The following is a 25575-nucleotide window of genomic DNA, read 5'->3' on the forward strand; positions in this document are numbered from 1 at the left end:
TCCCCCATGCCCATTCTGCTCCATTCCCTACCTAAACTGTTGCTGTACCTAACTAGCCGCCCACAGGCAGTTTTTCACTGTTTCTCTGAATAGCTCCCACTTCCCTTATATAAATGGCACTGTCTCCTTCTGTAAGAAATCCCCTAAGAGCTGGAGAGGGTTGGGAATGTGGGAGAGACAAACTTTGCCTTTGGTTCTCATTTTGGACTGTGGGATACATTGAAGCTGTCAAAGAATGGGAGCATCTGGGCTGGACTGTTCTTGATATGTTGGCTGATGTGACAACTAATACATCAGAAGTAGCAGTGGAAGGTGAAGGATCAGCTCCATGTCCTATTTCAGAGGAAAAGCTGCACAAAACCTGCCAAGGGGAGGAGCTGGCAGTCATCTTAGGCTTGCTGAGGTAGGACCAGGATGGGGCCCTGGAGTAGGAGTGGATTGAGCATACATCAACTTCTTACCCATTTTCCTATGCTTGTGACTCTGCCCTGGGCTAGCCTACTTCAAAGCCTCCTTAAATTAAATGAAGTGCAAATGTAACTGGGATAGGACTGGCCAAATCAGTCACTGGAGAGATTTTTCAACTGCTCAATGAGGGCAGTATCTCCAGGGGTTTTGAGGTGTTTATCTGACCCGGCAGCACCTGACTCCAGTGTGAGAGCCATTAAAGGCATAACATTTGGTTGCACTTTTGCCTTCCTCCTGTGCTAGCTCCACGTTAGTATTTGTAGTGTCCTCTTTGTGTTGGAGTGTCCTTTCCTATTCCTACTGCAATACACAGTCACTGTGTCTGCATCCTCTTTCCTCCTTGTGTGCACTGTTGAGTCCAGTCCCTGGGATTCTTCTGCCCAGCTGCTGTTTTGGTACATACTCGTTCCCTGCTTTTTTAATTGGCTATTTTGATTTATAGTACAGAACACAGGGAGCATCTTTTGGAAGGTAAGCAGTGCTCTTTGGCACTGTTGGGAGCTGAAGAACAGTGTTTCTGGTTGAACTTGCCTCTTCCAACGTGAAGCTGTGGCTGTCCAGAGGCTGTTTCCTAAGGAAGAAGTGCTGTCTGTGCTCAGGTGTGCTGACCAGCCTGAACTGCTCCTCACCTGTGCCTGCACTCAAGAAATTGTGCATATTGGATTACCCTTGTGAATCTCAGTGTTGGCAAACTCATTTTGAAAAAATACGTTTAGAGGGTTGGCCAAAGCTGTTACATAAATTTATGCATGCCAGCTGGTTTTTTCCAAGTGTCAGTATACAAAGCATCGAGGTGCTTGGGTATGAGAGAAGGAGATCTTGATTTTTGTAACACAGGCAACATGATTCGTATTTTTTTTCAAGCTGTCAGAAGCAGTGAGTGATGTTGTTATAAAAGGAATTTGATATTTGTGAAGAAGGCAATGTCAGGGTTGGGGGTTTATGTTTTTCATTGTTTCGGTGAGGGGATTTTTTTTTTGGCCATCCCTGGTGAACAAGTAACTAAATGAGTTAAAGCTCTTAATTAAGAAGGTGTGACACACTAGTTGTAGACTGACATGCTGTGTAATGAAGGGTTCTGTGATCCCTTTGGGAGGGTTTACTAATTACTCTCTGTGTCTGTGGTATTAGAAGAGAGATGGGCAATTCCAGGTGTCAGCAAAGATCGATGTGTGAAGAGAAACTCCTACATGTAACACAGTGACTTTTTCTCTACTCCTCATCTCGTGGTTTTAGGCATCACAAGACTAAAAACCAGAATAAAGCCCCCACCATGGTGGTTAAGCACTGTTAAAGCATAAATTAAATCATGCCTACTACAGAAAATTACTTTTAACTTGCATAATGATGTGCAAACTCCTGAAATGCCTGCAGAGGAGGATTCCCTCCTCCTCTTTAGCTCTTCATTTTTGGCACATCTTTGATTTGTGTCGCAGTGCTTGCCCTGTGCTGTTTTCAGGGTTATGATGAAAAGCCTAGTTTCACAGAACAGTAGTGCAGGGGAACTCCTGGCTTTGCTGTGCTCTGCCTGATTGGTGGTGTTATCTTTGCTGTATCAAGACTTAATTGCACTGGAGTGAAGAACGGTGCAGCTGATGAGAGCTGAAGTGCATGGAGCTCAGTGTTATTGCTGGTGGCCCTGTGAGGTGACTAAAGCAGTGTGTAAGAATAGGGTGAGCACGTGGTGGATCTCAGGCTGCTAAGGAATAGTAGTAGCTGGTGCACAGTTTGCTGGCTTGCTGTAAACAGATGTCCCATGACAAATACGCTGAGCCTGGTTTCGAGTGTGTGCCTTTTGAAAGGAGTATTTTTGGAGTAAGCTGTGTGTGTTTTTATTGCAAGTGTGTTAAGCTTGGAAAAACTTGAAAACCCAAGGCCCCAATCTCACCATTTCTTACAACTCTGAGAAGTGTCCCAAGCCCTGCACAGGGTACTCATTTGCTGTAATTCTAATAAACCCATTACTTACCAAGGACACATATGTAGCTATGTACTTTGAAGATGTTTCCCTAATTTTTAAAGATCTTTAGGGTTTAGAAGTAAGAAGAGGGACTACTAAATGCTGTTGTTGCGTTTGCTACATCAGAAATGTCTATTAGCTAACCAGAGCTGCAGCCTAGGACCTCCAGTTTCTGTCTGAGCCCTTTCAGCTGGCGGTGCCATGCTGTATTTGGTGCCAGTGGGGCTTGTTTGCACTGCATTTGAAGGAAGGCATCTCCATCACTGTACTTATTGAGATCATTACAAATCCTAAGAAGCTATTGTCTGCCACTGCAGATGCGTGTTGCCAGTAATAATAATATGGCAGTCAGATGTCAATTCCAGACTCAGTCTGTGATTCATTCTCTGTCTCTTGTTTTTCTGTGGGATTTTTCCTTTTTTTTTCCTCTTTCCTTTTTTTTTTCAACTAGTAATGCAAACTCAGTTACCTAATTAATTGGAGCCTGTTTGGCCAAGATGAGTACACAGATGAAAGGTAGTCAGATGAAAGTCCTGGAACACTTCGGGGCAAATCAGTGGGAACAAGATACAGCTTTGAAAAACTTGTTTCTACAGGTGTTATCCTTCGAGGGGATCTTGGCTGTCTTTGCCCTTTCTTAGTAATTTGATGTGCAGTGTTGCAGATGACAAATACCCAGTTAATATTAAATGCTCAAAAAAGTGACAGTAGAGATGGCAAAAAAAAGTTTCTTGTTTTTCCTTAGTTGACAAAATGGGATAAGGGTCTTAGGATGGGCTGGGAATTGCTTGAGATAATTCTGGGTTGTGCTGAAAGGGAATTTGCTGTAGTGAAACTGAAGAACTGCATAATCCCAAGGTCTGGTTTTGGGAGTAAGCATTTCTGTGGGTACCCTTGGCGCAAAAAGTAGGAGGAAGCTTGTGAAATTTGCTTTTGGTAATGCTTCCCAACTTCATCCCCCTTTGTTGGAACAACATTAGGTGAGAACTTCAGACTGAGTGACAGTAGCTGGCATAGTCACACAGATTCAAAGGTAACAGCATAGAGTGAGTTTCTGCACTAATGGGAATTTCTGCTCGGTATGTGGCAGTAAGAGGAGAAAGATGAATGCATTGGTTATTTGCCTTGAGTGAGCCAGCAAAGTATTGCAGCCAAAAAAAGTGAAAGTTGTTCCAGGATACAGCAGCAAAGCTTTTGAATTATATTTAAAGGTCTGTGTAAGGTGTGCTGTGTGAGATGTTGGTGAGGTTCCAGATGAGGGTGTGCTTCTGGATAGTCCAAACTGCACATTTAAATTGAAGCTCATGATCAAGCAGGAGGCAAGAGGATCAAGACAATGAAGGGTCTGTCATGAGAGAAGCCTCAGATTTTGTTTGCTGGCTTCTAAAGAAATGCAAATGTTGGAATTTTCCAGGAGAGAAAAGTTAATTAAATGCTGTACACTGCAGAATGCTTAATTTCACTTTAAAAATACTGTTACTTCCTGGAATGCTTATGTGACAATATTTGATACAGATCATAGTGATAGCAATTATTTTCGCTGTTGCTTATGTATTTCTTTCCTGTTTCATGCCAACATTTTAAGATGATCAGTGCCATCAACTCTTTTTGTGAAGATGGAGCTCTGCTGTAAAGGGCAGTGTGGTAGAAAGGATTACATCATTCAGGACCTGTTGAGTTTGGTGCAGCATTTTTGTGTGCGTTATGGTGATGGTCACCAACAAGAAGCTATGTTTTACTGCCTCCCTGGATCAGGAATGAAAGCTTCATTTTGCATCAGTAAGAACAGTGTGGAGCACAAACTTTGCAGGAATACTGTAAATCTGTTCTTCATTTCATTGTGTGTCTTTAATGGCTTTGGAAGAGGGAAGAACCCTGTTCATCTTGAATGTTGCTCAGTTCTGAAGATGGCTGGCTGACCTGGTTTTGCTGGCAGTATGTTTCCCTGCTGAGTTTCTCTTTGGTTTTATTTAAACATATGGACTAGACTGATAGCTTAATGAAGTGATATTTGAGCATGCAGCTGCAGATAACTTTTTTAAAAAGTCCAGTTGAAGAAGGAGCAGGTTTCCAGATACCTTTGCAGTTTTTTGCTGAGATTTGCATTTTGCAGGGCTCTTTGTCACCTAAAAGTTCCATCTGTAAGTCTCAAGCGTACCTTGTTCAGAAGCATAGACTGTGCATAGCTGCTCCTTGTGATTTGCTTATGTTCTGTGGTGAATTAAAAGCTGGTATGACAATAAAATAAACTAATCTTTCCTTCTAGGCAGTTTGAGTCTGGGCAGCACAAGCCCTTCCTATTAAGAGCTAGAGAGAGCTTGAGTCCCCTCATACTTGGGGACTGATTAAATTCTCTGTTGTTACAAGGCTGTTCCTTCTCCACTAGCCCCCACTTCTACAACTCCAGCTCACAGGGGACAAAGACAGCACTGAGTGAAGCAAAAACTTGTGTGATTTCAGAGAACACGTTCCATAAGCCTCTGTTTCATAGCTGCTGTTACAGTAAAGATTTCTCTTGCTTTCAGATAGAATGAAATGTATTAACTTACAGACCAGAGCAGTAATCTTCATTTGGCTCATCCAGAACCTGAATTACCTTGAAGAAATTACAGGGGGGTGTGTTGTGGTGGGTGCAGGTGGGGGTGACAGCTACAGAGCTATAAAATCATGAGCAGCTCAAGAGAAGGAAATTTAATGGTCTCTGTGCCCCTACTGTGGTTTACTATTGGTAGGTGAATTTAGAAGTGAAGCTAGTGGGATGTGATCCTTTACCCTGCATTTTGGAACTTGATTCCCCTCTTTGGTGAGCTTGACTCAGGAGTAAAGCATCGCGCCCCGTATCCCGTGTAAGCTGGGGTGCCCGAGGTGCTCCGAGTGCTCACGGGTTGTGTTCCCTCCGCAGCTGCCCTGGGGGTGCAGCAGCCCTCGCTGCTCGGAGCCTCCCCGACCATCTACACGCAGCAGACGGCGCTGGCAGCCGCCGGGCTGACCACGCAGACCCCCACCAACTACCAGCTGACGCAGACCGCGGCGCTCCAGCAGCAGGCGGCAGCCGCGGCCGCGGCCCTGCAGCAGGTAAAGGAGGCGCGGCAGCCAGCGCTCCCCGAGCTGCGGAAAGAGAGAGGATCCAGAGGGAAAGGAGAATGGGAAATGGTGGATGTTGCACTGTCAACCTGTCCTAACAGTGGGGGGATTTTAGGTTTATAGCTAGCAGTAGTTGAATTAGTCTGTGAAGGTGGGAATTTTGGCTATGGAGGGGCTGATTTTTGTCTGTGGAAAGCCCTTCGGGAGAGCGAGTTTTGCTGCATCTGAATTGAGAATCTCAAGTACCTCACATCACTATATATATCTTTTACCGTATTTTGCATGGTTTCATCATGTGCCCTAAATACCTAAGTGTCAGGCTTAACAAAAGTTGCTGACTTTAGCTAGAAAGAGATCATCAGGGTCCACTCTAAAGGCTCAGAATATTTGTTAGGAAAATTATATATGTTGATATTATTTGGGACTTTTTAATTAAAAATTTTAAATTACTGTTTCTATCTAGAACTTGCTAAACAGATAACTTTTATTTGGTATTATTGTGGTAATAATTCTCCTGTTTATGATATATTTTGCTTTTATCTGTTTCAGCAATATTCACAACCTCAGCAGACTCTCTATAGTGTACAGCAACAGGTTTGTCTGATTCTTACTGTGTACATCACAAATAACTTTAAAATTAATGTCAGTTGTGTGTCTTGTAGGATTTGTCTCCAAAATGATCCTCATGTGGGAAGTCGTTAAAGAAACTTAAGTAATATTTTGTGTAGTGAAAGAGAACTTGAAGTTCATAAATTGGGAAAGACGTGTGCAGAACAGAAACCTGCCTACCTTCATGCAAAAATGAATTTTAAAAATACATACTATTCCATGTGTAAATGATTCCTGCTGAACTTTGCTCCAAACAGGGCCGTGTATTTTAACTGCTGGAAAGATGCTGTCCAAAAAAAGTTCCCTTTTGGATTTTTATTATGTTCTTCAAACTTAACAGGATTTTAAAAAAGAATAAATGTACAAGGGAATAACATGCCTAAGCTGCTTCAGCTGCCAAAATTTTTTTGGTATTGCTATTAACTGTCAGTTAAAAATTTAGCATTTCTCCTTCCTGAATAAACCTGGGCAATACAATCTTAAAATTAACCCCACAAGCACAGTTTTACAGATATGCAAACTGCTGAAATGGCCAAGCCCCAAAGGACAACTAACTGACTCAGGTTAAGCAAAAACTCTTAATTGTAAAGAGGAGTTGAAATTGTACAATTTCCTTAAGCATATAAAATTAATTTATAACTTTATTTATTTTAAGTTGCAGCAACCTCAGCAGACCCTTTTAACTCAGGTTAGTTTGGTTTTATTGTTTGGTCTTCATCCCCAAACACAGATAATGCAAGAGTGCAAATTTGTGACATCCTGCGTATTTTAATCTATAAAATGAACTAATATGAGTGGACATTTTATTGGTACAGGTTTATTTTATCCAGATGTTAAAATATGCATAGCCTTCGTTTCAAAAGTTAATAGCAACCACTTTTCCTCAATCTTGAACGGAATATGTGTGTTGATTATATTTAAATTTTTTTTTTTGTTTGAACTTCAAGTGTCCAGTTGTTTCGTAGTAAGTAACAAGTGGGGAAAATCTTTCTCCTCTTTGTGAAGGCATTTAACTTTCTGTGTTAACAGTATGTGTATCAAGAGGTTTAAAAAGAACCTTCCTGAGCTTGACAGGTTTAAAACATGCAGCCATTTAACACACTGCAAATTGCTCTAGTTCCATTTTCACTTGAACTTCTAAATAGGTTTTAAAAAGGTAAAAATGTTTGACCTGATTTCTGTATCTTGCTGTGTTCTGCTTTTTTAAAAAGGCAAGTACGTGAACTGTTGAGTTAGGGAAGGGTTCATGTTGGCCTCAACCTTTACTGACTTCTGACACTACAGGTTGGATATAAATGCAAAATGATCTCTTAAGCTTGTATTCCTAACAAAGCTGAGAATTTATCTCCTCTTCAAGCCCACTGTATGGGTTACCTGTAGACAATAATGCAGTCTTCATGCTTTTTGTCTGGACAAGGTGCATTTTTTGGGGGAAGCTGACTCTTGTCAAAAAGAAGGATAAACAAAGCCAGTCTTCATTCAAAGTAAGAAAAAAGTCATCTTCAAAAAAACTCAACAACCCGACAAAAAATACAAAAAACTTCCACCATCTGAAAATGTCTATCTTATTTGCTAAAAAGCCGTTTTAAACTGCTGTCTCCATGGCTAAAGGACCTGTTCCCTGTCAGTCTGCCAGTTAGTTACAAGATTTAGAGTTGGCTTTGTTTGCTTGCAGCCGGCAGTCGCACTCCCGACCAGCCTCAGCCTGTCCACACCCCAGCCGGCAGCACAGATCACTGTGTCCTACCCAGCTCCCCGCTCCAGCCAGCAGCAAACACAGCCACAAAAGCAGCGTGTCTTCACTGGTGTGGTGACTAAGCTACATGATACATTTGGCTTCGTGGATGAAGATGTCTTTTTTCAGCTTAGGTAAGCTGTGAACAGTCGCCTGCAGATGTACTCGGATACCCTCACTAAATCAAAGGTTTAGGTGATTGCATGCTAATTCTGTGACTCCACTGATAAGGCCTGCACTTAGTTTGTTGTTTTCATTCAACAGTGAAAGTCAGAGGTTAATAGATGCTAGGTCTGAGGTACTTCATGTAAATTTTTTATTTTTTTTTAAATACAAAGCCCAAAGCTGGGAGACTCAGAGGTTATTAGCTCCTTATAATAGGAAATCGTAGAATGTGTGGGTGATAAAAAGCATAAAACTTGCTGTCTGCCTGTCTTAAATGGATACTGTTTGGCGAGCTTTTGCCTTTGGGACAAAGACATTGGGGATTATTAAATTCCTGTGCATACCCTGAATTGAAGCAGGTAGTACTTCTGGTGAATTTGAGGATAGATGCTCTTCCTGTAAGCTTTTATTAATGAACTTTGCCTGCTTTCTGTCTGCTTTAAATGTAACATGCAAATGTAAACCTAGCTAAAAAAGACTCTCACAGTACATTTTCTGCAATGTTTGCAGTGCTGTTAAAGGAAAGACGCCTCAGGTGGGTGACAGAGTTTTGGTAGAAGCCACTTACAATCCTAATATGCCATTCAAATGGAATGCCCAAAGGATACAGACCCTTCCGAACCAGGTATGTGGGGTTAGCTAGTGGCAGTGCCTGACTCTGGTTTAAGCTTGCTCCCGACTCACCTGTGTTTGCTGTCAGAACCAGACCCAAGCGCAGCCGCTGCTGAAGACGCCACCGGCCGTCCTGCAGCCCATTGCTCAGCAAACCGCCTTCGGGGTCCAGGCGCAGCCACAGCCACAGTCCCTGCTGCAGGCACAGATCTCGGCAGCTTCAATCACACCTCTGCTTCAGACACAGCCTCAGCCATTACTGCAGCAGCCACAGCAGAAAGGTGCTCCTTCAGTGCACACCTTTTGGGCGGGGTCGCTCTGATGCTTAGAGGGTGATGGTTATTTTCTTGTTAATCAGAGGGTTGAAGTAATAGCTGAAATAGTATGGAAGGGACTCTATTCAGTTTTCAGACTGAATACGTCTTCCTGCAGCTATGTGCAAGGCAGTAGCTCAGGAATCACCTGGTTAGTGAAATCCCCATGGACTCCTGTTCATGTTAAGATTTTGTCATCTGAAAGCGAATTCAATGTAGTTTTTGTTCTTTCACAGACAAGTTAGGGAGTTGAAAGTATTAATAGCAGTGCAGTCCTTCAGTATCCTCTGCAGTGTTCCGCAGAATCAGGTTTCACGCAGCTGTATTGTTAAAGCTGTTATTTCTCTGCTTACTCATTTCGGTTGGCCAGATTGTTTTTTGAGAGAAGAAACACTCCCAAACATGGCAAATCAGAAGCACAGGTTGTAGAGTCTCTTGAACTTTGAGTGGCTGAGGAATCAGTAATAGAATTGATAATATTAGGACTGGTCTTAACACAGTAAAAGCAAGCGTAAAAGAACCTAAGTAGAGTTGTTTTGTATAAATGCTTACTACAGTCTAACTGCTTCTAGTTGTTCATGGATGTTTCAGATTTCAGTTTCCTTCAGTTCAATGAGTAGGTGGTATATCTGTCTTAATTTAGTTTTCCGAAAGGTTTTGCTATTTACTAGGATAGCTTCTTTGTGCTGAGGTTATATTATCTTCCATCTTAAGATGCTTTTAAACCAATTTCACTTAACTAGAGTCTCAGTTTGCATTAGTGAAGAAAAGTTCAGGTCTCTGAAGTTTCTTTGAGTGGGTGTTAATAACAGTTTTATTTGACTGTCAAGTTAGTTTAGAAAATGTACAGAAGTGAAAAAGCTGTAAAGCAGTGGTGTCTGCCAAGTGTAGATAGTTGCCCCCCTGTTCTGTGTTGATCCTGTACATCTTGTTTCAGGTGGTTTGTTACAGCCCCCAGTCCGTCTGGTTTCACAGCCTCAACCAGCTCGAAGACTAGACCCACCATCCAGATTTTCTGGGAGGAATGACCGAGGTGGAGACCCTATGCCAAACCGAAAAGATGACAGGAGGTATGTAGACCAGACTATGATCCAAGCATTCCATAAAGGCCTGTCCTCTCCCAGAGCTGAGCTGCCTGCTCCAGAATGAGTCAGCAAGACCCACAAGTGGTGTTAGCCTTAGGAATTAGCGAAGAGTTCTTGTCTAGCTGAAATTAAGGAGTTCTGTAATCAGTTCCTTTTGTAAAGAGACTGTATGGAAACTTCTCCCCTTTTTGTGAGTCATCTCTGATAGCTCTGGCTTCTGTTATGCTAGAAAACATTTTGTGTTACCAACCTGCAAAAATGTTTGTATTTTGTATGTGTTTTTTAAGTCGTGAAAGAGAACGAGAGAGACGTAGATCCCGGGAAAGATCTCCCCAGAGGAAACGCTCCCGAGAGAGATCCCCCAGACGAGAGAGGGAGAGGTCACCTCGAAGACCCCGGCGCGTTGTTCCTCGTTACACGGTTCAGTTTTCCAAGTTTTCATTGGACTGGTATGTTTATAGTGCCAGATGATTAAAGTGAACTGTAGGTAAACATGGACACAGCTTACCGTGAGCCATGTCAGCCCATGTGTGTAAATGGGTGTTGAATGACAATCTTGACTTTAAAGGAAGATCAAATACGTCATGGCTGAGAACCTTGTATGATAAACTTGTTTGAGGTTCTGCATTATTTTGGAATGCTATTGCAAAATAGGTTTATAACCCTGTTTAAAAAATTCTCCCTAACATGCAGACACCTGAATTGGAAGAATATTTAATAGTTATTTGTTTTTAAACTTCATCCATGACATTCAAATATAGTGTTCTTGAGATTTTATATGTGCAGTATACATACAGTATCAAATATACAATGGTTGTGTTGCCAATTAATTTACCTCTTAATGATGTACTTTATTAATGGTTCTTTTTTTTGCTGTTTCTTTCAGCCGTAGCTGTGATATGATGGAGCTGAGGAGGCGTTACCAGAACTTGTATATCCCAAGCGATTTCTTTGATGCTCAGTTTACATGGGTGGATGCTTTTCCTATGTCTAGACCATTTCAGCTGGGAAACTACTGTAATTTCTATGTAATGCATAGAGAAGTAGATCCTATAGATAAGAACGCTGCTGTCCTTGATCCACCTGATGCCGATCATCTCTACAGCGCTAAGGTTTGTATGCTTTTTCACTGATATGTCTATGCATTAGAAATTGTTTTTTACAATAGGGTGCAGAAGTGAGTGTAATTGAACTGAAAATATTCTACAGCCAATTCAGCAAAATACAGTGTTTTAAACTTCTTGGTAAAAAGTTAGTATGTAGTGCTTGAAGAATCATGACTGAAATTCAGTTTGTTTTTCTGTTACTAGAGCTGTCCTAAATCTTGTTTACTGAGGGCTCTTCCATTCTCTGCACCCAGCTGCAGTGATTATAGGAAAAAAGGCTAGCTTCCTGCAAGATCTCTGAATGATTTCTTAGGCAGTTCATTTTGAATAGTTAATGGAGTCCTTTTTATTCCTTTAAGGATTCTTTCTATGCTGTTTGTGTTATTCTGTTTAGTAGTATTTTCTTTCCTTCTTTACTATTTATCTCAATATTTATTGGTTTTTTTAAGTATATTGAGATTATCTGAATATCAAAATATGCAGAATCAGAATGTATAAAACATCCCATTATCAAAACATTTTTTTAAAACCTGTTTTATTTGAGATCTCTAATTAAAATAGGTCTCAGATTTTTAGGGTAATCTGTGTTAGAAGTATTACATAACTTAACTTACTTATTTACTTAACTTACTTGCCCTTCTGTGTACAAAAACTTTAAAGCCTTGGCTCAAGTATCAGCCATACTGGTTTTTCAGTCTGTTTGTGCAGAGCAAGAGCTGTCTTTTAGAAAGTTGACTTTCAAAACATAGTAACTGAGAAGGAGCATCCTGTTTTATCATACACCCTGTTTAGGGTATAGAGCAACCTTGTTAGATTTTGGTATGTGTGTTTGCAAATTGTGGTCATTGTTTACCAGTCATAGTAAGATGTTCACAAGACTGCTCTGACTTGCACCACAGGTGATGTTGATGGCCAGTCCTAGCATGGAAGATCTCTACCACAAGTCATGTGCTCTGGCTGAAGATCCCCAAGAGCTTCGTGATGGATTTCAGCATCCTGCTAGACTTGTAAAGGTAAATATGCTTCACTGCCAGACACTTTTGGCAGTAAAGGTTGGTTATAGAGCTTTACCATGTTTGACAATAAGAGAGGAGCTTGTAGACATATGAACGATGGTTTCATTTTCCCTCTGAAGAGACTTAGTTTATATGTCAATTCTTTTTCCAGTTTATAGGAGCTTCACATTTACTGCTTTGTTCAACTTCGTTAAGCTCCAACGATTAACTTTGTTAGCTGTTTTTTACAAGCACTTTCTTGTTTTGTAAAGGTTTAACTGTGAAGAGAGTACACATGAAGCAACAGTTAAGCAGCTGTTTTGTTAAATGAAATGTAACCATTAAACCAAACAAGCTGTAAGTGCTGTCGTATTTCAGAACAGACTTGTTTTCAACTTTAATTCTAACTTACAGCAAATGGGAATACTTTCATTTATAGGTATGATGCTCTTGTGGTCTCACCTTTTGTAGCTTTTCTTTTATTGCTTTTAGGCAGGCACATGTGTATCAGAGTTAAGACACCATTTAAATTACTCTCTGTCTTTTGAGTTAGAAAGCTTTTAACTGCAAAGGAGCAAGCCTGTACTAATAAATGAACTTGATGGAAAATCATGAAAGCAAGAATGAGTGATGATGTTTTAAACCTATTCCATTGCTGAAATAACCTGTGGAAAAAAATAACTGAACTCTTTCTTGACTGATTTTCATTTTCAGATTTCAAAATAATGTGACGGTTTACTCATGGATTTCAGTGTGTATACTATGAAATATTCTTTGCACTTTGGGAAAATGACTTTTTACCCCTAGCAGGGGAACATTCAGAAGACTCTTTTTGTCTAGTTTTTAGTGGGTATGAAAGGCAAAGATGAAGCTATGGCTATTGGAGGACACTGGTCCCCATCACTGGATGGACCTGATCCAGAAAAGGACCCTTCCGTGCTGATAAAGACGGCTATTCGTTGTTGCAAGGCTCTTACAGGGATTGACTTAAGTGTGTGCACACAATGGTAAGTACTGTACTGCAAAGCCAAGTGCACTGTAGAAATACTTGTCTGTTACCAGAAGTTAAAAAGAAAAAAAAAAAAAGCTGGAAAAACCTTTTTTCTTTGTCAACTGCTCTTGGTAGTTCAGGTAAACTACTCCAAGGATGTTCTGTTTGGTAATAAGCTTGATTGGTGCCAACTGTGCTGAATACTGCATTAAGAACTAATTAAAAATTCTGGATTTATTTTTGACATGTTATACTGTAATTTTTTTAATGAACGTGCATTGAAAATATTTTTCATTTTGTGCATAGCTGGAGAGGATCGTCAAGAGAACTTCATTTCATTGTTCTTTTGTTATAAATAAATAGCCGTTTGTTATACAGCCATATTTTCTCTTGATGAGTTTCTGTCCTGTGTTAACACTCACTTTAGTTGTACCAGTACCAGGAAAGTGTACTGCATGCTAAATTCGAAGTGCTTCAACAACTTCTATTTGCACATAAAACCTACGTGTGCTAAACAACAGGTTGTACAAAAAGCATTTTGTTGGTTTTCCTCCATTTCAGTTGCGATACCTTTTTACAAGCGTTCCAAAAGAGAAAATATGGCTTCCATAATTTTTTTCTTTAGACAAACCTCAAGGTCTTGCAGCAAAATTTCTTTACTTGATGTGCTACAAGTGATCTAGGCTCTTTAAAATGTATTGTAGAATTTTTTTTCCAACATGCTTCTTCCCTTGCAACAGGTACCGTTTTGCAGAGATTCGCTACCATCGCCCTGAGGAGACCCACAAGGGGCGTACAGTTCCAGCTCATGTGGAGACAGTGGTTTTATTTTTCCCGGATGTTTGGCATTGCCTTCCCACCCGCTCAGAGTGGGAAACCCTCTCCCGAGGATACAAGCAGCAGCTGGTCGAGAAGCTTCAGGGTGAACGCAAGGAGGCTGATGGAGAACAGGCACTGAACGCTAATCCCTTTTTCTATTTCTGCTTCTCACAGGCACAGGAACACAGGCACAAAATGCACACCACATACTACACAACATACATACATAGGAGGAACATAACTGGTAACAATGACTGGTAAACCAGCTTTCAGCAGTGTAGTGAATGTTGCTTTTTATTTTTATTTCAGCTAGTTCACTAACTTTAAATGTGTATGCTGATATCACAAACGGAATTAAATTGTGCTTATGATGCGCAGAAAATTTTTTATCGTAGATGTAGTTGCTGGAATCTGGGACCAGTTGTTGAGTGAGAATCAGTTTATGAATAGCTGTCTTTGAACATTTTGCCATTTTCTGAAATTTCTAAATTCTCTCTTGTGGCCATTTCTAATTGTGATACTTGAAATTGAACAAACACTAGTCTGAAACATCTGAATTTCAGGCCACGTGGCTGATCAACATCTTGGAATAAGGGAAGGTCTGACTGAACAAAGAGTAATTTGGAGGATTTAAAATCTGGGGGGAAGATCACCCTCTGTGTGGTTACTGGAGACCAGCAGTGTCTGTGTAACCCCAATATCCTTTGTGGTGTTGCTTATCACCCTTTTGTGTTCCACAGATCTGGCTTGTATTGGCTGAGTGGCACTGTGATCATTTATAAAGTGGTAGAATGTGTGTGTGAACTTGTCTAAATAATAACTTTAGGAGAAGACTATCTGAAACAGTTGTGACCTTGCACAGATCAGCAACAGAATTTAAAAAATAACTGAAATGCTTTCAAGCTTTCTGAAGGATAATTTCTAAATTTTTTTTGTCAGGATGAAGAGGAAAAGGATGATGGGGAAGCTAAAGAGATCTCTACGCCTACACACTGGTCTAAACTGGATCCAAAAACGATGAAGGTAACAAATACTTCTTAAAATCTGATTCCATCATACATTTTCACTTTTAAGACATCACTTGAAATGCAGCTGTGTGTTTCCTTAACTGAGAAAAAAAAGACTTCAGTGGTGTTTCGCTGAATGTATAGGTATTAGATGTGATACCGCAGTATGCAGGAATGACTCCTGATTGTAGTAAATGAATATAGCTAATTGAATCTATTCTGAACTTTTGAACTTTGTACAATTAAAGGATATCACGTATGATACATTAACTGGAAAATAAGATTTCTGCAGTAATCTGCTAGATTACTAATTGCAGTAAAAAATGCGGGGTCTAAAATGCTCAAATGATAATTTAAAAAGGCAATAATTGTACAAATATATGTCGGTCATGATAAAAAGTTTCCCCAAAATGAATAATAATATTAAACTATTTTACTATAGTAAAATCATTTCCCTGCCTCTGAAAAGTTCCTCAGAAATTTTTTTGTGGAAAATATCACTTTAAATGTAATACATTTTTTTTATCCGTAACTATTAGTGTTTTTCAGCACATGTTTAAAAAATAGAGTTGACTTTTCAATATTCTTAATTTTTACTTCACTTCCTCTGCTAGTCAAATGTTTTGTTATGTCACTGCCTGATACCACTCACAGAGCTTTTATTTACCAGGTAAATGACCTTCGCAAAGAATTAGAAAGTCGAACCCTTAGCTCTAAAGGACTGAAATCTCAGCTGATAGCTCGCCTGACAAAGCAGCTGAAAGTAGAGGAACAAAAAGAAGAGCAAAAGGAACTAGAGAAGTCTGAGAAAGAAGAGGAAGAGGAGGAGGATAGGAAATCTGAAGATGATAAAGAGGTTAGGACTTGGAAATAGTTGATTTAAGTCTCAAGTATACATAAATATATAAAATACTATATAAAAATTTGTATAAATATATCTAAGCATAAAAAGTAGAGGAATGTGTCTGGTTGTGCTGGGATTTTGTAGTTCTGGGATGACTGTACTGGGACCTCTTGCTGTAACTTGAGCTGCTGAATTGGAAAGAAATCCTTGGGCAGTTTGAATTTATTTATATCAGCCAAGTCAGCTGAAATGTGCAACTGCATTAAGGGTGTCTGAATTAATGTTAGACCTTAAATGTAAGGAAAAGTAAATTCCAGACCTGTGAGAAAAACCATGCTCAAGAATGAATGAACACACTTAAAAAGAGCTTAACTCCCTAAACCTACATAAAAAGCAGCTGCTTAGTTGTGTTGGCCTCTGTGTCTCACACTTCAGCTTCTTCACATGGCAGTTGGTTTGCTTGGGTTTATTTTCCCTTCTTATGAAGCTTTATTTTTTGCTTTTGGATACTTGCGGTGTATTGGAGTTTCTCAGTTTTGTAGTTGGTAATTGCTGTGCTACTTAGTCTGGTTTGCTATTTCAAAAGGATAAACAAGACCTGTTTAGTACGGCCAAAGCTCAACCACAGAAAAAGGGCAGAAATGTCTGGAGAATGAATTGTGTGTTAGTTGCTTTTAAACATGACTTTTTCTGTTACCTGCTAGCCTTTATAGGATGATTGGAAATTTTATATATCTCTGTAAGCCTTGTTGAGGCATAAAGGCCATGTGCTTGCTAATTCTGTCAGCTGCTGCTGCCTTCTCCCACAGTTTGGATGGGCTTCAACTAGCTTGAGGTTTTTTGCCACAGCTTTCTTTAGGATTGCAGGAAGCTTTAATTGTGCTGGCATTTTTATAAAGCAAAAGCTCTGCCATGACTTGTTTTTGTAGTCGGGAGAATTTAGTATTTCTCTGTTGGCAATGAGTAAGCTGGTGGCATTTTACCATTTGTAACCCTTTGTTTCATTTGCATCAGGTGTATCTATGGAGATTGCATTTCCCATAATCAAGAGTTATGTAAATTGTCATGTGGTGGCTGTTAAAGCTGTGTTGGGTATCTCTGGAGAGATGATGTGTGAAGCCTTTCTCTTCCTTTGTAAGGAATAAACAGCTTGCTGTACTGTACAGTTGTGCATTGTTTTCAGCAGCCTACTCTTTGCTTTCCTCAAAGCAGTGAAGCCTAAAAACTAATGTAGAGGCTGAACCTTGAGCTTTGAAATATGCTCTATGTTGGTTTTTTTGCCCCTTTTTAGGAAGAGGAAAGAAAACGGCAAGAGGAACTGGAACGTCAGCGGCGGGAGAGACGCTATATCCTGCCGGATGAACCAGCCATCATTGTGCACCCAAACTGGGCAGCAAAGAGTGGCAAGTTTGACTGCAGCATTATGTCTCTAAGTGTTCTTCTGGACTACAGATTAGAAGATAATAAAGAACATTCCTTTGAGGTAACTCAGCTGTGCTACTTACAGTTAGCCATTCTTGTTTCTTTTTAATTTTTGTGTGAAAAATTTTAAATTGTCAAGTCTTTGGTACATGGGTTACAATAGCAATATAATCACTGCATGGAGTCCAGAGGGGAATACACAGGTGTTCAGATATGGAATGGAGTTTGTAAAGCTGTTTAAGGTTTCCATATTCAAAGCAGATAGTAAGAAATATGACACTCCATAGAAGTCTGATCTGGTGAAAGTTGCTAACATGGCACCTCATAGCTATTTTATCATAATTATATACATTTTTAATACATGTTTTAAAACTTTCTGTCACTTTCCTTTCTTCTTTATGTGCAGGTATCATTGTTTGCAGAACTCTTCAATGAAATGCTTCAGAGAGATTTTGGTGTCAGAATTTACAAAGCACTGATTTCTCTCCCAGAGAGAGAGGACAAAAAGGACAAAAAAAGCAAAAAAGATGAGAGAAAAGAAAAAAAAGAAGAAAAAGATGATGAAACGGATGAACCAAAACCTAAGAGAAGAAAATCTGGAGATGATAAAGATAAAAAAGAAGAGAGAGATGAAAAGAAGGTCTGCAGTTAGCTCATATGCAGTTCTATCCTGTTGGGATCAATATTAAAGTGTTTCAATTTAAATTTTACATTATTGCTTTCAAAAATTCAGCTCTTTTAATTTTAGTTAATTGATTTGACTTTTTGATCTATTTAAATATGCTTCAATTATGTTCAGCAATTTAAAATTTTTCTGGGTGCATTGGGAGTATTCTAACATTTAGCTGTATCACAGTAGGTTTCTATCTGTGTTCTTAAGTGACTAAGCATAAATACAGGACAATTTTGACTGACTGGTAGTATGGTTTTTACTTTGTTGGCTTTTGATTCTGCCTAGATAATTATTCGGGAACTTCTGTTACAGAGGGAAGATAAAAGGAAAGATGATTCTAAAGATGAAGAAGAAACTGAAGATGACAATAATCAAGAAGAATATGATCCACTGGAGGCAGAAGAGGCTGAAGATGAAGATGAAGGTATCTTGAACTATGAATTTTGTGACCTTTTGTATTTTTTTTTTTTCATCACTGATTATGTTCTTTCAAGCTGGAGAACGCACTGGAACTAGACAGTTTCAAACTGCAGTATTAGACTAATTCTATTTTAGTAATTCTGACCAGTTCTACATAAAATGTAAGTACCGTTATGCTAGGCATTGTATGAACATAGTTAATATAAACTAGCTGTGGTGCTCTAAGTAAGGCATGCATATAGAAGTGGTTTTATTTTTTTCAGAATGCAGACCACTCGCAACTCCCATTGAAGTCAGTAGGAGATGTGAGTATTCCGCACCTCTGAAAAACCAAACCACTTTTACGTGCCTAACTTCCTACTCCTCAGTTCTGGAATGTCATCCTGGTTTTGCTAGGACAGAATGTAGTGTGGGGTGCTCTTTATCCAATATTGCAAGAAGCTTGTTTTTGTTTGGGTGGAGTAGTGTTAGCCCGAAGAAATACAGAAAGGGTCTGGAGAACTTTCCAGGCAGTGACAGCAGCTCTTTCCCTGCTCAGAGATTCAGAAAGGTTTTAAGACATCCTGTGTGCTTTTTGGTTTGCACTTCAGGGTAGCAGCTTTTCTGTGGACAGTTTTTGCTAGAAATGCAGGTTTGAACTGTGTGGATATTGCAGTCCCAGCATTTTCAGTTGTATTTTTGGCAGAGTAGTGCACCAGCTTTAAAAAATTGGTGCTGATCTGTGGTTTCCAGAATAACTCCTATTTGCTTATAATTTGTCTGTGAGAGTGCCTGGACTTGTCTGTTAAGTGCCAGTGCTGCTCATTCCCATATTCTGTCCTTCTGCCATTCCCAGTCAAGAGTTGCTGAGAAAACCCACTAGCCATGGAGGTGCAGGAGAAAGCAATTGGTTCTCAGAAAAGGGTTGGTAAAATTAGCCAAAATTAATTGTAATTCATAATTCTTTGCAAAGTTTTCCTCACAAGGAAGTTGAGCTTAAAGCTGAACTCAGCACATGATTCTCTGACCCAATTTGCACATAAGGTACAGAGCTGCATGCCATAATCCATCCCAGCAGTTGTCATATCCCTTTCTCTCTTTCAGTTTAGTTTTACTGTACTGTCTACCTTTAGACAAAAAACCTGCCATTTGTAATTCACATCTAATAAACTATGTGATCTGTAATTTCGTGGAGAATCTGAATCATAGGAAGAGTAATCTCTCACTCCAACATGAGTACAAACACACGCTTTTAATTACATAGTTTATATGGCTTTTATTATATGAAATACTCAAGAGTAAATAATACTGAATTTGAATAAGAATTATCATAGCTGAGTTCAGACTCTGCCAAGCCTCAGTAGGGAGAAGAGTGGTAATTTCCTGCACACCACTTAAATACATGGAGATGCTGGCAGAACTCATTTTGGCCTAGTTAGCATTTGTTTCAGTTCTTCTATCCTGTGTGTGAAACAAACACAGGGAAAAAATTATAAACAGCTTATGTTAAAATAAAGCTAGAGAAAAATCAGAATTTAACAGGGCTCACTTCAATGCATTTTTTATTATTTTTCAGGGAAGTATATCGCAGATGTTTGGGGCTTTATGTGGACTTTTCTAGTGGCCACATGTATTCTGGTAATGGTTATACATTCATTTGCTGCGGCTGTGTTGAATTTTCTTTCTGTTTTGCAGACCGAGATGAAGAGGAAATGAACAAACGGGAGGACAGAAGAGAGGGAAATAAGCATTGCAAAGAGAGAGCATCTAAAGACAAAGTAATTAACACCTTTCTTAACAACTATATAGACTTTGTTAGAGGTCCTAATTAGAGCTTAGCTTTATTTTCATTATAAGACCTGTTTTTCACTTTGAAAACCCCTGTTAAGTAAATGATTGAGGGGAGAAGGAATGTTTCCTGTTGTCTAATTAGGTTGATTCTATGACCATTTTTTACACTTAGCATGAACAAAAGGAAATTGTGTCTACCAGCTATTACTATCCATTGTGCTGTATTCCTTTTACATATGGAAAGATTACTTGTTTTATATAGCTTAAATTAGTCTTCAGTAATGTGATCAGTTGGTAAATGCTAGTAATATTAACTGCTTGACTGAAAGTAATGATAAAATGGACAGAAAAAATTGTGGAGAAGGTTATGTATTTTTTAGTAGATTCTGAGGAAATGATGTTTAAACTCTGTAATGATCCCATAATCAATTTTCTGTAGGAGAAAGACAAGACCCAGATGGTAACTGTTAACAGGGATCTCCTGATGGCTTTTGTTTATTTTGATCAAAGTCATTGTGGATACCTATTGGAGAAGGACATGGAGGAGATCCTGTACACTCTTGGACTGCACCTGTCACGTGCTCAGGTTTTGTATAGCACTAAAAAACCCCTTGGAAATATTTCAGGAATGTTGTAAGTGGGAGAAATGTAATTTAGCTTCTAAAGGCTTTCCTTAGATACCTGATCTCTGATTTTTATGCAGCCACTTAATGTTTACAATGAAATAATAGTTTAATCTTGTGTAAATTGTCTTGAATTGAAAAGGTGAAGGTTGCAATTCGTAATATGGCCATACTGTATATGTAGCTTTTGTCCCATATTTGTGTTTTTATTCTTTTCCTAAAATAATAAAAGTTTGTTTGTATTTCAGGCCCCATTGTGTTAAAGTTCAAAAAACTGTGCAATTTCTTTTAAGTTTTCCAAGTTAAACCATTCTTGTTCATGTAATAGGATGTCTGTGTCTTAAATAACACCATTATTTCTTCCTATGGCTGTGTTGTAGGTCAAGAAGCTGCTGAATAAAGTAGTGCTTCGAGAATCTTGCTTTTACAGAAGATTAACAGATACTTCTAAAGATGAAGAAAACCAGGAAGAGTCTGAAGAGCTACAGGAAGATATGTTAGGTGGTTGTTTGTTTGTTTTCTTTATGCTGCAAACTTCAAGAGAGTTGTTTCTATGTGAATGATGATGAGAGTTCTGACGTACTTGATTTCTTGCAGAAACTAATTGAGCAAGTTTGGAAAAGTAAATCTTTGGCAGTTCAAAAGTAACAGCTATTTTGCTTACAACACATCTTCTTGCAACTCTAGCATTAATCTTAATATCTTGGAACAGGAAAGAGGAGAGAGGTTAATGTTTAATATTGATGAACATAATTTTTCGTTATCAGTTTTGGAGTCAGGAGGATCAGAGCTGTAGGTAGTAGAACAGAGGCTGAGTTTTGAAGACAAATTACTGCAGGAAAGAGGTACAGAATGATGTTCTGAAAGAGGATGCTTCTTTTTGGCAGGGGGGAGAACTGGGGTAAGGGGAAGGAGGGAAATGTGAGGGATAGACCAGCAAACGAACCTGTGTCTGTTCTTGCAAGAAGTTTTTGTGGTTGGTTACTAGAGAATGACTTTGACTCTTTCCTGATGCTACTTGATCCAATGCAGGAAACCGCTTGCTGCTGCCGTCGCCTACAGTAAAGCAGGAGTCCAAAGCAGTGGAGGAGAATGTTGGGCTCATCGTGTACAACGGAGCCATGGTGGATGTTGGGAGCCTTCTACAGAAGCTGGAGAAGAGTGAAAGGGTGCGGGCAGAGATAGAACAAAAGCTGCAGCTACTAGAAGAAAAGACAGGTGGGACATTACTTTCAAGGCAGTGCTTACAGGAATGCAAGACTTCTTAAGTAGATAAATCTAGTTTGGGTAATATTTCTGATCTAAATTTTATTCAGGTTGAATGCAAGACTTCCAAATGTAGTCAGAATTAAGCACTATCAGATGGTAATTCAATGCAGTTTTTAACGTTCTTTATAAATTAGAATTACAGTGTTGTGTATAAGTAGAATATTAAGATGCAAAGTACACAGCATTGCAAGGGACTTGACGTTTTCATTTCTTCCCTTCCTATAAGATGAGGATGAAAAAACTATACTACAACTGGAGAATTCTAACAAAAGTCTATCTGCGGAGCTCAAAGAAGTAAAAAAGGACCTTGGCCAACTGCAAGAAAATTTGAAGACCTCGGATGATAAAAAATTGCAATTTGAGGGTCAGCTGAATAAGACAATCAAAAATTTAGCTACTGTTATGGATGAAATACAGAGTGTTCTTAAACAGGTTAGAATTGTTTAATTCCTTTTTTTATTACTGTATGCAAACTTCTGTAGACTAAATTCTTGGAACAAACACTTCAATATAAACAATTCTGACATGAATTCAGGGCAGCAGTATCTTAACATATACAGAGAAGAGGCTTAGTGTTTGATTGATTAGTTAAAGATAGCAGATTAAATGTGTTTTTTTTTCTTAACTTGCAACGTATGTTCCTGACTTCAGTGATTTTTAAAAGGTATAAATATTAATGTAGATCTCAAACCATCTGAATGTTTTCCTGTCCTGATCTTGTCCATCCCCAGCAGTCCAAATCTCTCCTCTGTTTGACTGGTGAGGAGTACTTTTGCAGGGCAGAATTCAAATATTTCAGTATATGGGAGTGTCTCAGTAAAACGAGTTTTAAGCAGACCACATAAGCTCCAGAGCATTTCTACCCCTCAGTTTTTTCAGGAAGATACTGGACTTGGTTATAAGTAAACTGAGTAGGATACCAGTTCATACAGTATTTAAAGTTGACAACAAATAATATCTGTGTCTCATGCTGCTTTACAGTTCATGTGAGAAATACTATTTCTACAATTCTGTCATCTTCTCCCTTTTTTCCTTTTGAAGGACATTGTGAAGATTGAAGATAAAGATCAGAAATCCAAAGAAAATGGAGCAAACGTATGATAAACTGCTGCTGTTTAGAAGAATGGTGTTACATAATGTAATATAAATCATGATACCAGAATGTATGGGAAGTGATGCATGTTTGATTTTAGTAGTATAAATATCTTAGTTCCAAAAGATGTATAAAGTTTTATGAATGTGAGTGTCTACTCCTGAAGATTGCTTGTAATTCTTAGCATTCGATTTGAGACACTCCTTGAGTGAAAATAATTTTGCATTGCAAAAAGTTTTAGGATGAACTTTGTTATAGTTTTAACCCTAATAAAGTTCATCAACGTAATGAACAGTAGCAAGTATTTAATTACCAAATGTTTTTCATTGAAGTCTAGTGAAATCAAAATTTTCATTATTTATAGACTTGCCATTTTTAGGTTTTTGTCTTTATTTCGGTCTAATTAGTCTTTTTAAATTCAAATATAAATCACAAAATAGCATGCTGCTTAATTTTACAAGTAAAGATTTTTTTTTAAAAAAGCTTCTTGGATTTTTTTTTTGTTTTCACTTGTCACAACTTTTTTTTCCCCTTCCAAATATAACTTTCTTCCCCAAAGCTGCTTGTATTAAAGCCGCATAATATACAGTAGTTCAGATAAGTTGAGAAAGCAATAGAAACCTACCAAAATACTGGTAAGGTTGTGAGATTTATATGAAAATACATGGGCCTGTTTTAAATGTGTGTCATTTGTGTTCATTAAATTGTTCTTATCTTTGGATTAATATATATACTCCTTTCTAATAACAAATGCAGTGTATTAAGATGTATGGTTGGATGCCAGGCCAGTAGATGTCAGAATAATGCCTTACATGGAGAGAAAGCTGCCAGTGTATATTGCCTTGGACTAAATTTGGACTGACTTCTTAAAGTGTCTAATTACTGCTAAGACTTTAGTCCAACAAAAGAATGGATCCACAAGTATCTATACTGCATATTATAATTACAAAGGAGCAGGACACAACTTGGTTTGTTGAGAATGGGTAAGATGGCCTTTCTTTGTGTTCAAAAAACATTAGAGATCGAAACTCACAAGTTAATGTGACATCCTTGTCAGAGGCAACTTACTCAAAGCATGTGAAATACCAGCAGTTGTATTTTGGTGCAACTTTCAGGAAGATTAAGGGGTTTGAAAGTTGGGACAGTGTTTTCTTACAGAAAGGGTTAATTTTAGCAGATGTTTTCTTTTTTAGCCTAGATGTCCTAGGTAACTAAATACCTGTTAGGAAAGTCCAAGTGCCATAATATGTATGAATAACCCTACATGGAAACTCATGTAGCTTTAATGAGATACACATTAAAATGCCTGAATTTATGTTCAAAAGAGTCTAAGCTGGTGCTTTTATCACTTACCTTTCTTAGCTCTTTTGGAGCTAGACAAGTGAAATATCTTTCATTAAAGTAACATGCATAAGCTTCCCCCTCATTGATCTCAGCTGAGTCATTGTATAATATCTGAACTGTTCACAGTCAAGTAGGAAATACTATAAAAACACTAATTGTATATAAGTACACAAAAAATACATGTTTTAAAAATTGGGAGATAACACCTCAGAGTGAATGAGGATGGTGATAAATTTATCTTATGAGAAGCATTATCTGTGGTGTACAGATGGTGTTAAAATTCTTTTGTAATCAAATTATATTTTTCACTTTTACCTTTGTACAGATTGTTGACAGCATGTTTAATTTTTGACGTTGAGCACCATTTATTTAAATGGACTTGAAAGAATTGCATCTGAAATTGTTTGTTCCTGAATTTCAGCACTACATGTGAACATACAGGAAAATGAGCCTAGAATTCAAGATAACGACATTTTAGGCACACTGAAATGTCTGAAATGTTTTGTTGGGGTACTTTCACCTTAAACCGTTGAGCTGAAAGCAGTTGTTACAACAAGCAGGCCTCATTGCATTCTTCAGGGAGGGACCCTGTAAGACAGTTGTTAGAGTGATACAGATTTTTACAATATTTAAGAAAAAAGGTATTTGTTAGAATGATTGTAATCTTTCTCTGTATTGCTTTGATGTAATAGTGTTTCAGATACTATGTACAGTCTGCATTTATGTTGGAAAGGAAATTAAATGGGTAAAGAATAAAGGAAAAAAAAAAACCCAAGCAAAAGTTTTACAACTTATACAGAGTTTGACCAGTCACCTGAAGCACAAATTATCTGAGGCAGAATAGTCACCTCTTACAGGCTGCATGAGTTGCAAACAGCACAAGGTTCTGTATATAACCCATGCTGATGCCATGTATTAGCTAAAGCTTCTGAGTAATATTCCCAGAAATGTAACTAATTATTAGGAAAATTGAATAGAGTATTAGTAATGGAGGTTTGGAGAAGCAATCTTTTGTCAGATTTGATTTATGAATGACGTTTTTGTATTTCATGTTCACATTTCCCACCTCATGGTCTTTGCACTTCTGAGTCATTTGTTATGTACCAGTTGCTGGCAAAAGGCTGCTAAAAGTGAACCTGAGCTGGGTCGTACTTGGCCTTGGCATCC

General features: G+C 38.6%; 1 protein-coding gene and 1 non-coding gene across 6 annotated transcripts in view; both read left to right on the forward strand.

The window, feature by feature from the left end:
• CCAR1 (cell division cycle and apoptosis regulator 1) overlaps window positions 1–25178 on the forward strand; it is a 27397-nt gene extending 2219 nt beyond the window's left edge. For 2 of the 5 annotated variants that reach the window (XM_085064304.1, XM_085064308.1), the window contains exons 3-26: window positions 5331–5503; window positions 6062–6106; window positions 6777–6809; window positions 7797–7990; window positions 8532–8646; window positions 8722–8914; window positions 9885–10017; window positions 10320–10481; window positions 10919–11144; window positions 12038–12151; window positions 12974–13140; window positions 13865–14075; window positions 14883–14966; window positions 15621–15806; window positions 17086–17277; window positions 17623–17856; window positions 18202–18313; window positions 18573–18614; window positions 19984–20066; window positions 20519–20665; window positions 21083–21203; window positions 21735–21920; window positions 22198–22403; window positions 23013–25178. In XM_085064304.1, coding sequence (XP_084920430.1) covers window positions 5331–5503; window positions 6062–6106; window positions 6777–6809; window positions 7797–7990; window positions 8532–8646; window positions 8722–8914; window positions 9885–10017; window positions 10320–10481; window positions 10919–11144; window positions 12038–12151; window positions 12974–13140; window positions 13865–14075; window positions 14883–14966; window positions 15621–15806; window positions 17086–17277; window positions 17623–17856; window positions 18202–18313; window positions 18573–18614; window positions 19984–20066; window positions 20519–20665; window positions 21083–21203; window positions 21735–21920; window positions 22198–22403; window positions 23013–23072 — 3419 coding nt within the window. In that variant the 3' untranslated portion in view covers window positions 23073–25178. The remainder of the gene's footprint in view (window positions 1–5330; window positions 5504–6061; window positions 6107–6776; window positions 6810–7796; window positions 7991–8531; window positions 8647–8721; window positions 8915–9884; window positions 10018–10319; window positions 10482–10918; window positions 11145–12037; window positions 12152–12973; window positions 13141–13864; window positions 14076–14882; window positions 14967–15620; window positions 15807–17085; window positions 17278–17622; window positions 17857–18201; window positions 18314–18572; window positions 18615–19983; window positions 20067–20518; window positions 20666–21082; window positions 21204–21734; window positions 21921–22197; window positions 22404–23012) is intronic. The other 3 variants (XM_085064305.1, XM_085064307.1, XM_085064306.1) reach the window with 3 other exon arrangements.
• Window positions 12759–12822, forward strand: LOC146435600 (small nucleolar RNA SNORD98). Its single transcript, XR_014853244.1, has one exon. It is a non-coding gene; the product is annotated as a small nucleolar RNA SNORD98 (small nucleolar RNA).
• Window positions 25179–25575: the final 397 nt, after the last annotated feature.

This window comes from Lichenostomus cassidix, chromosome 6 (genome assembly GCF_008360975.1).
Source record: "Lichenostomus cassidix isolate B80296 chromosome 6, HeHo_3.0, whole genome shotgun sequence".
Lineage (NCBI taxonomy): Eukaryota > Metazoa > Chordata > Aves > Passeriformes > Meliphagidae > Lichenostomus > Lichenostomus cassidix.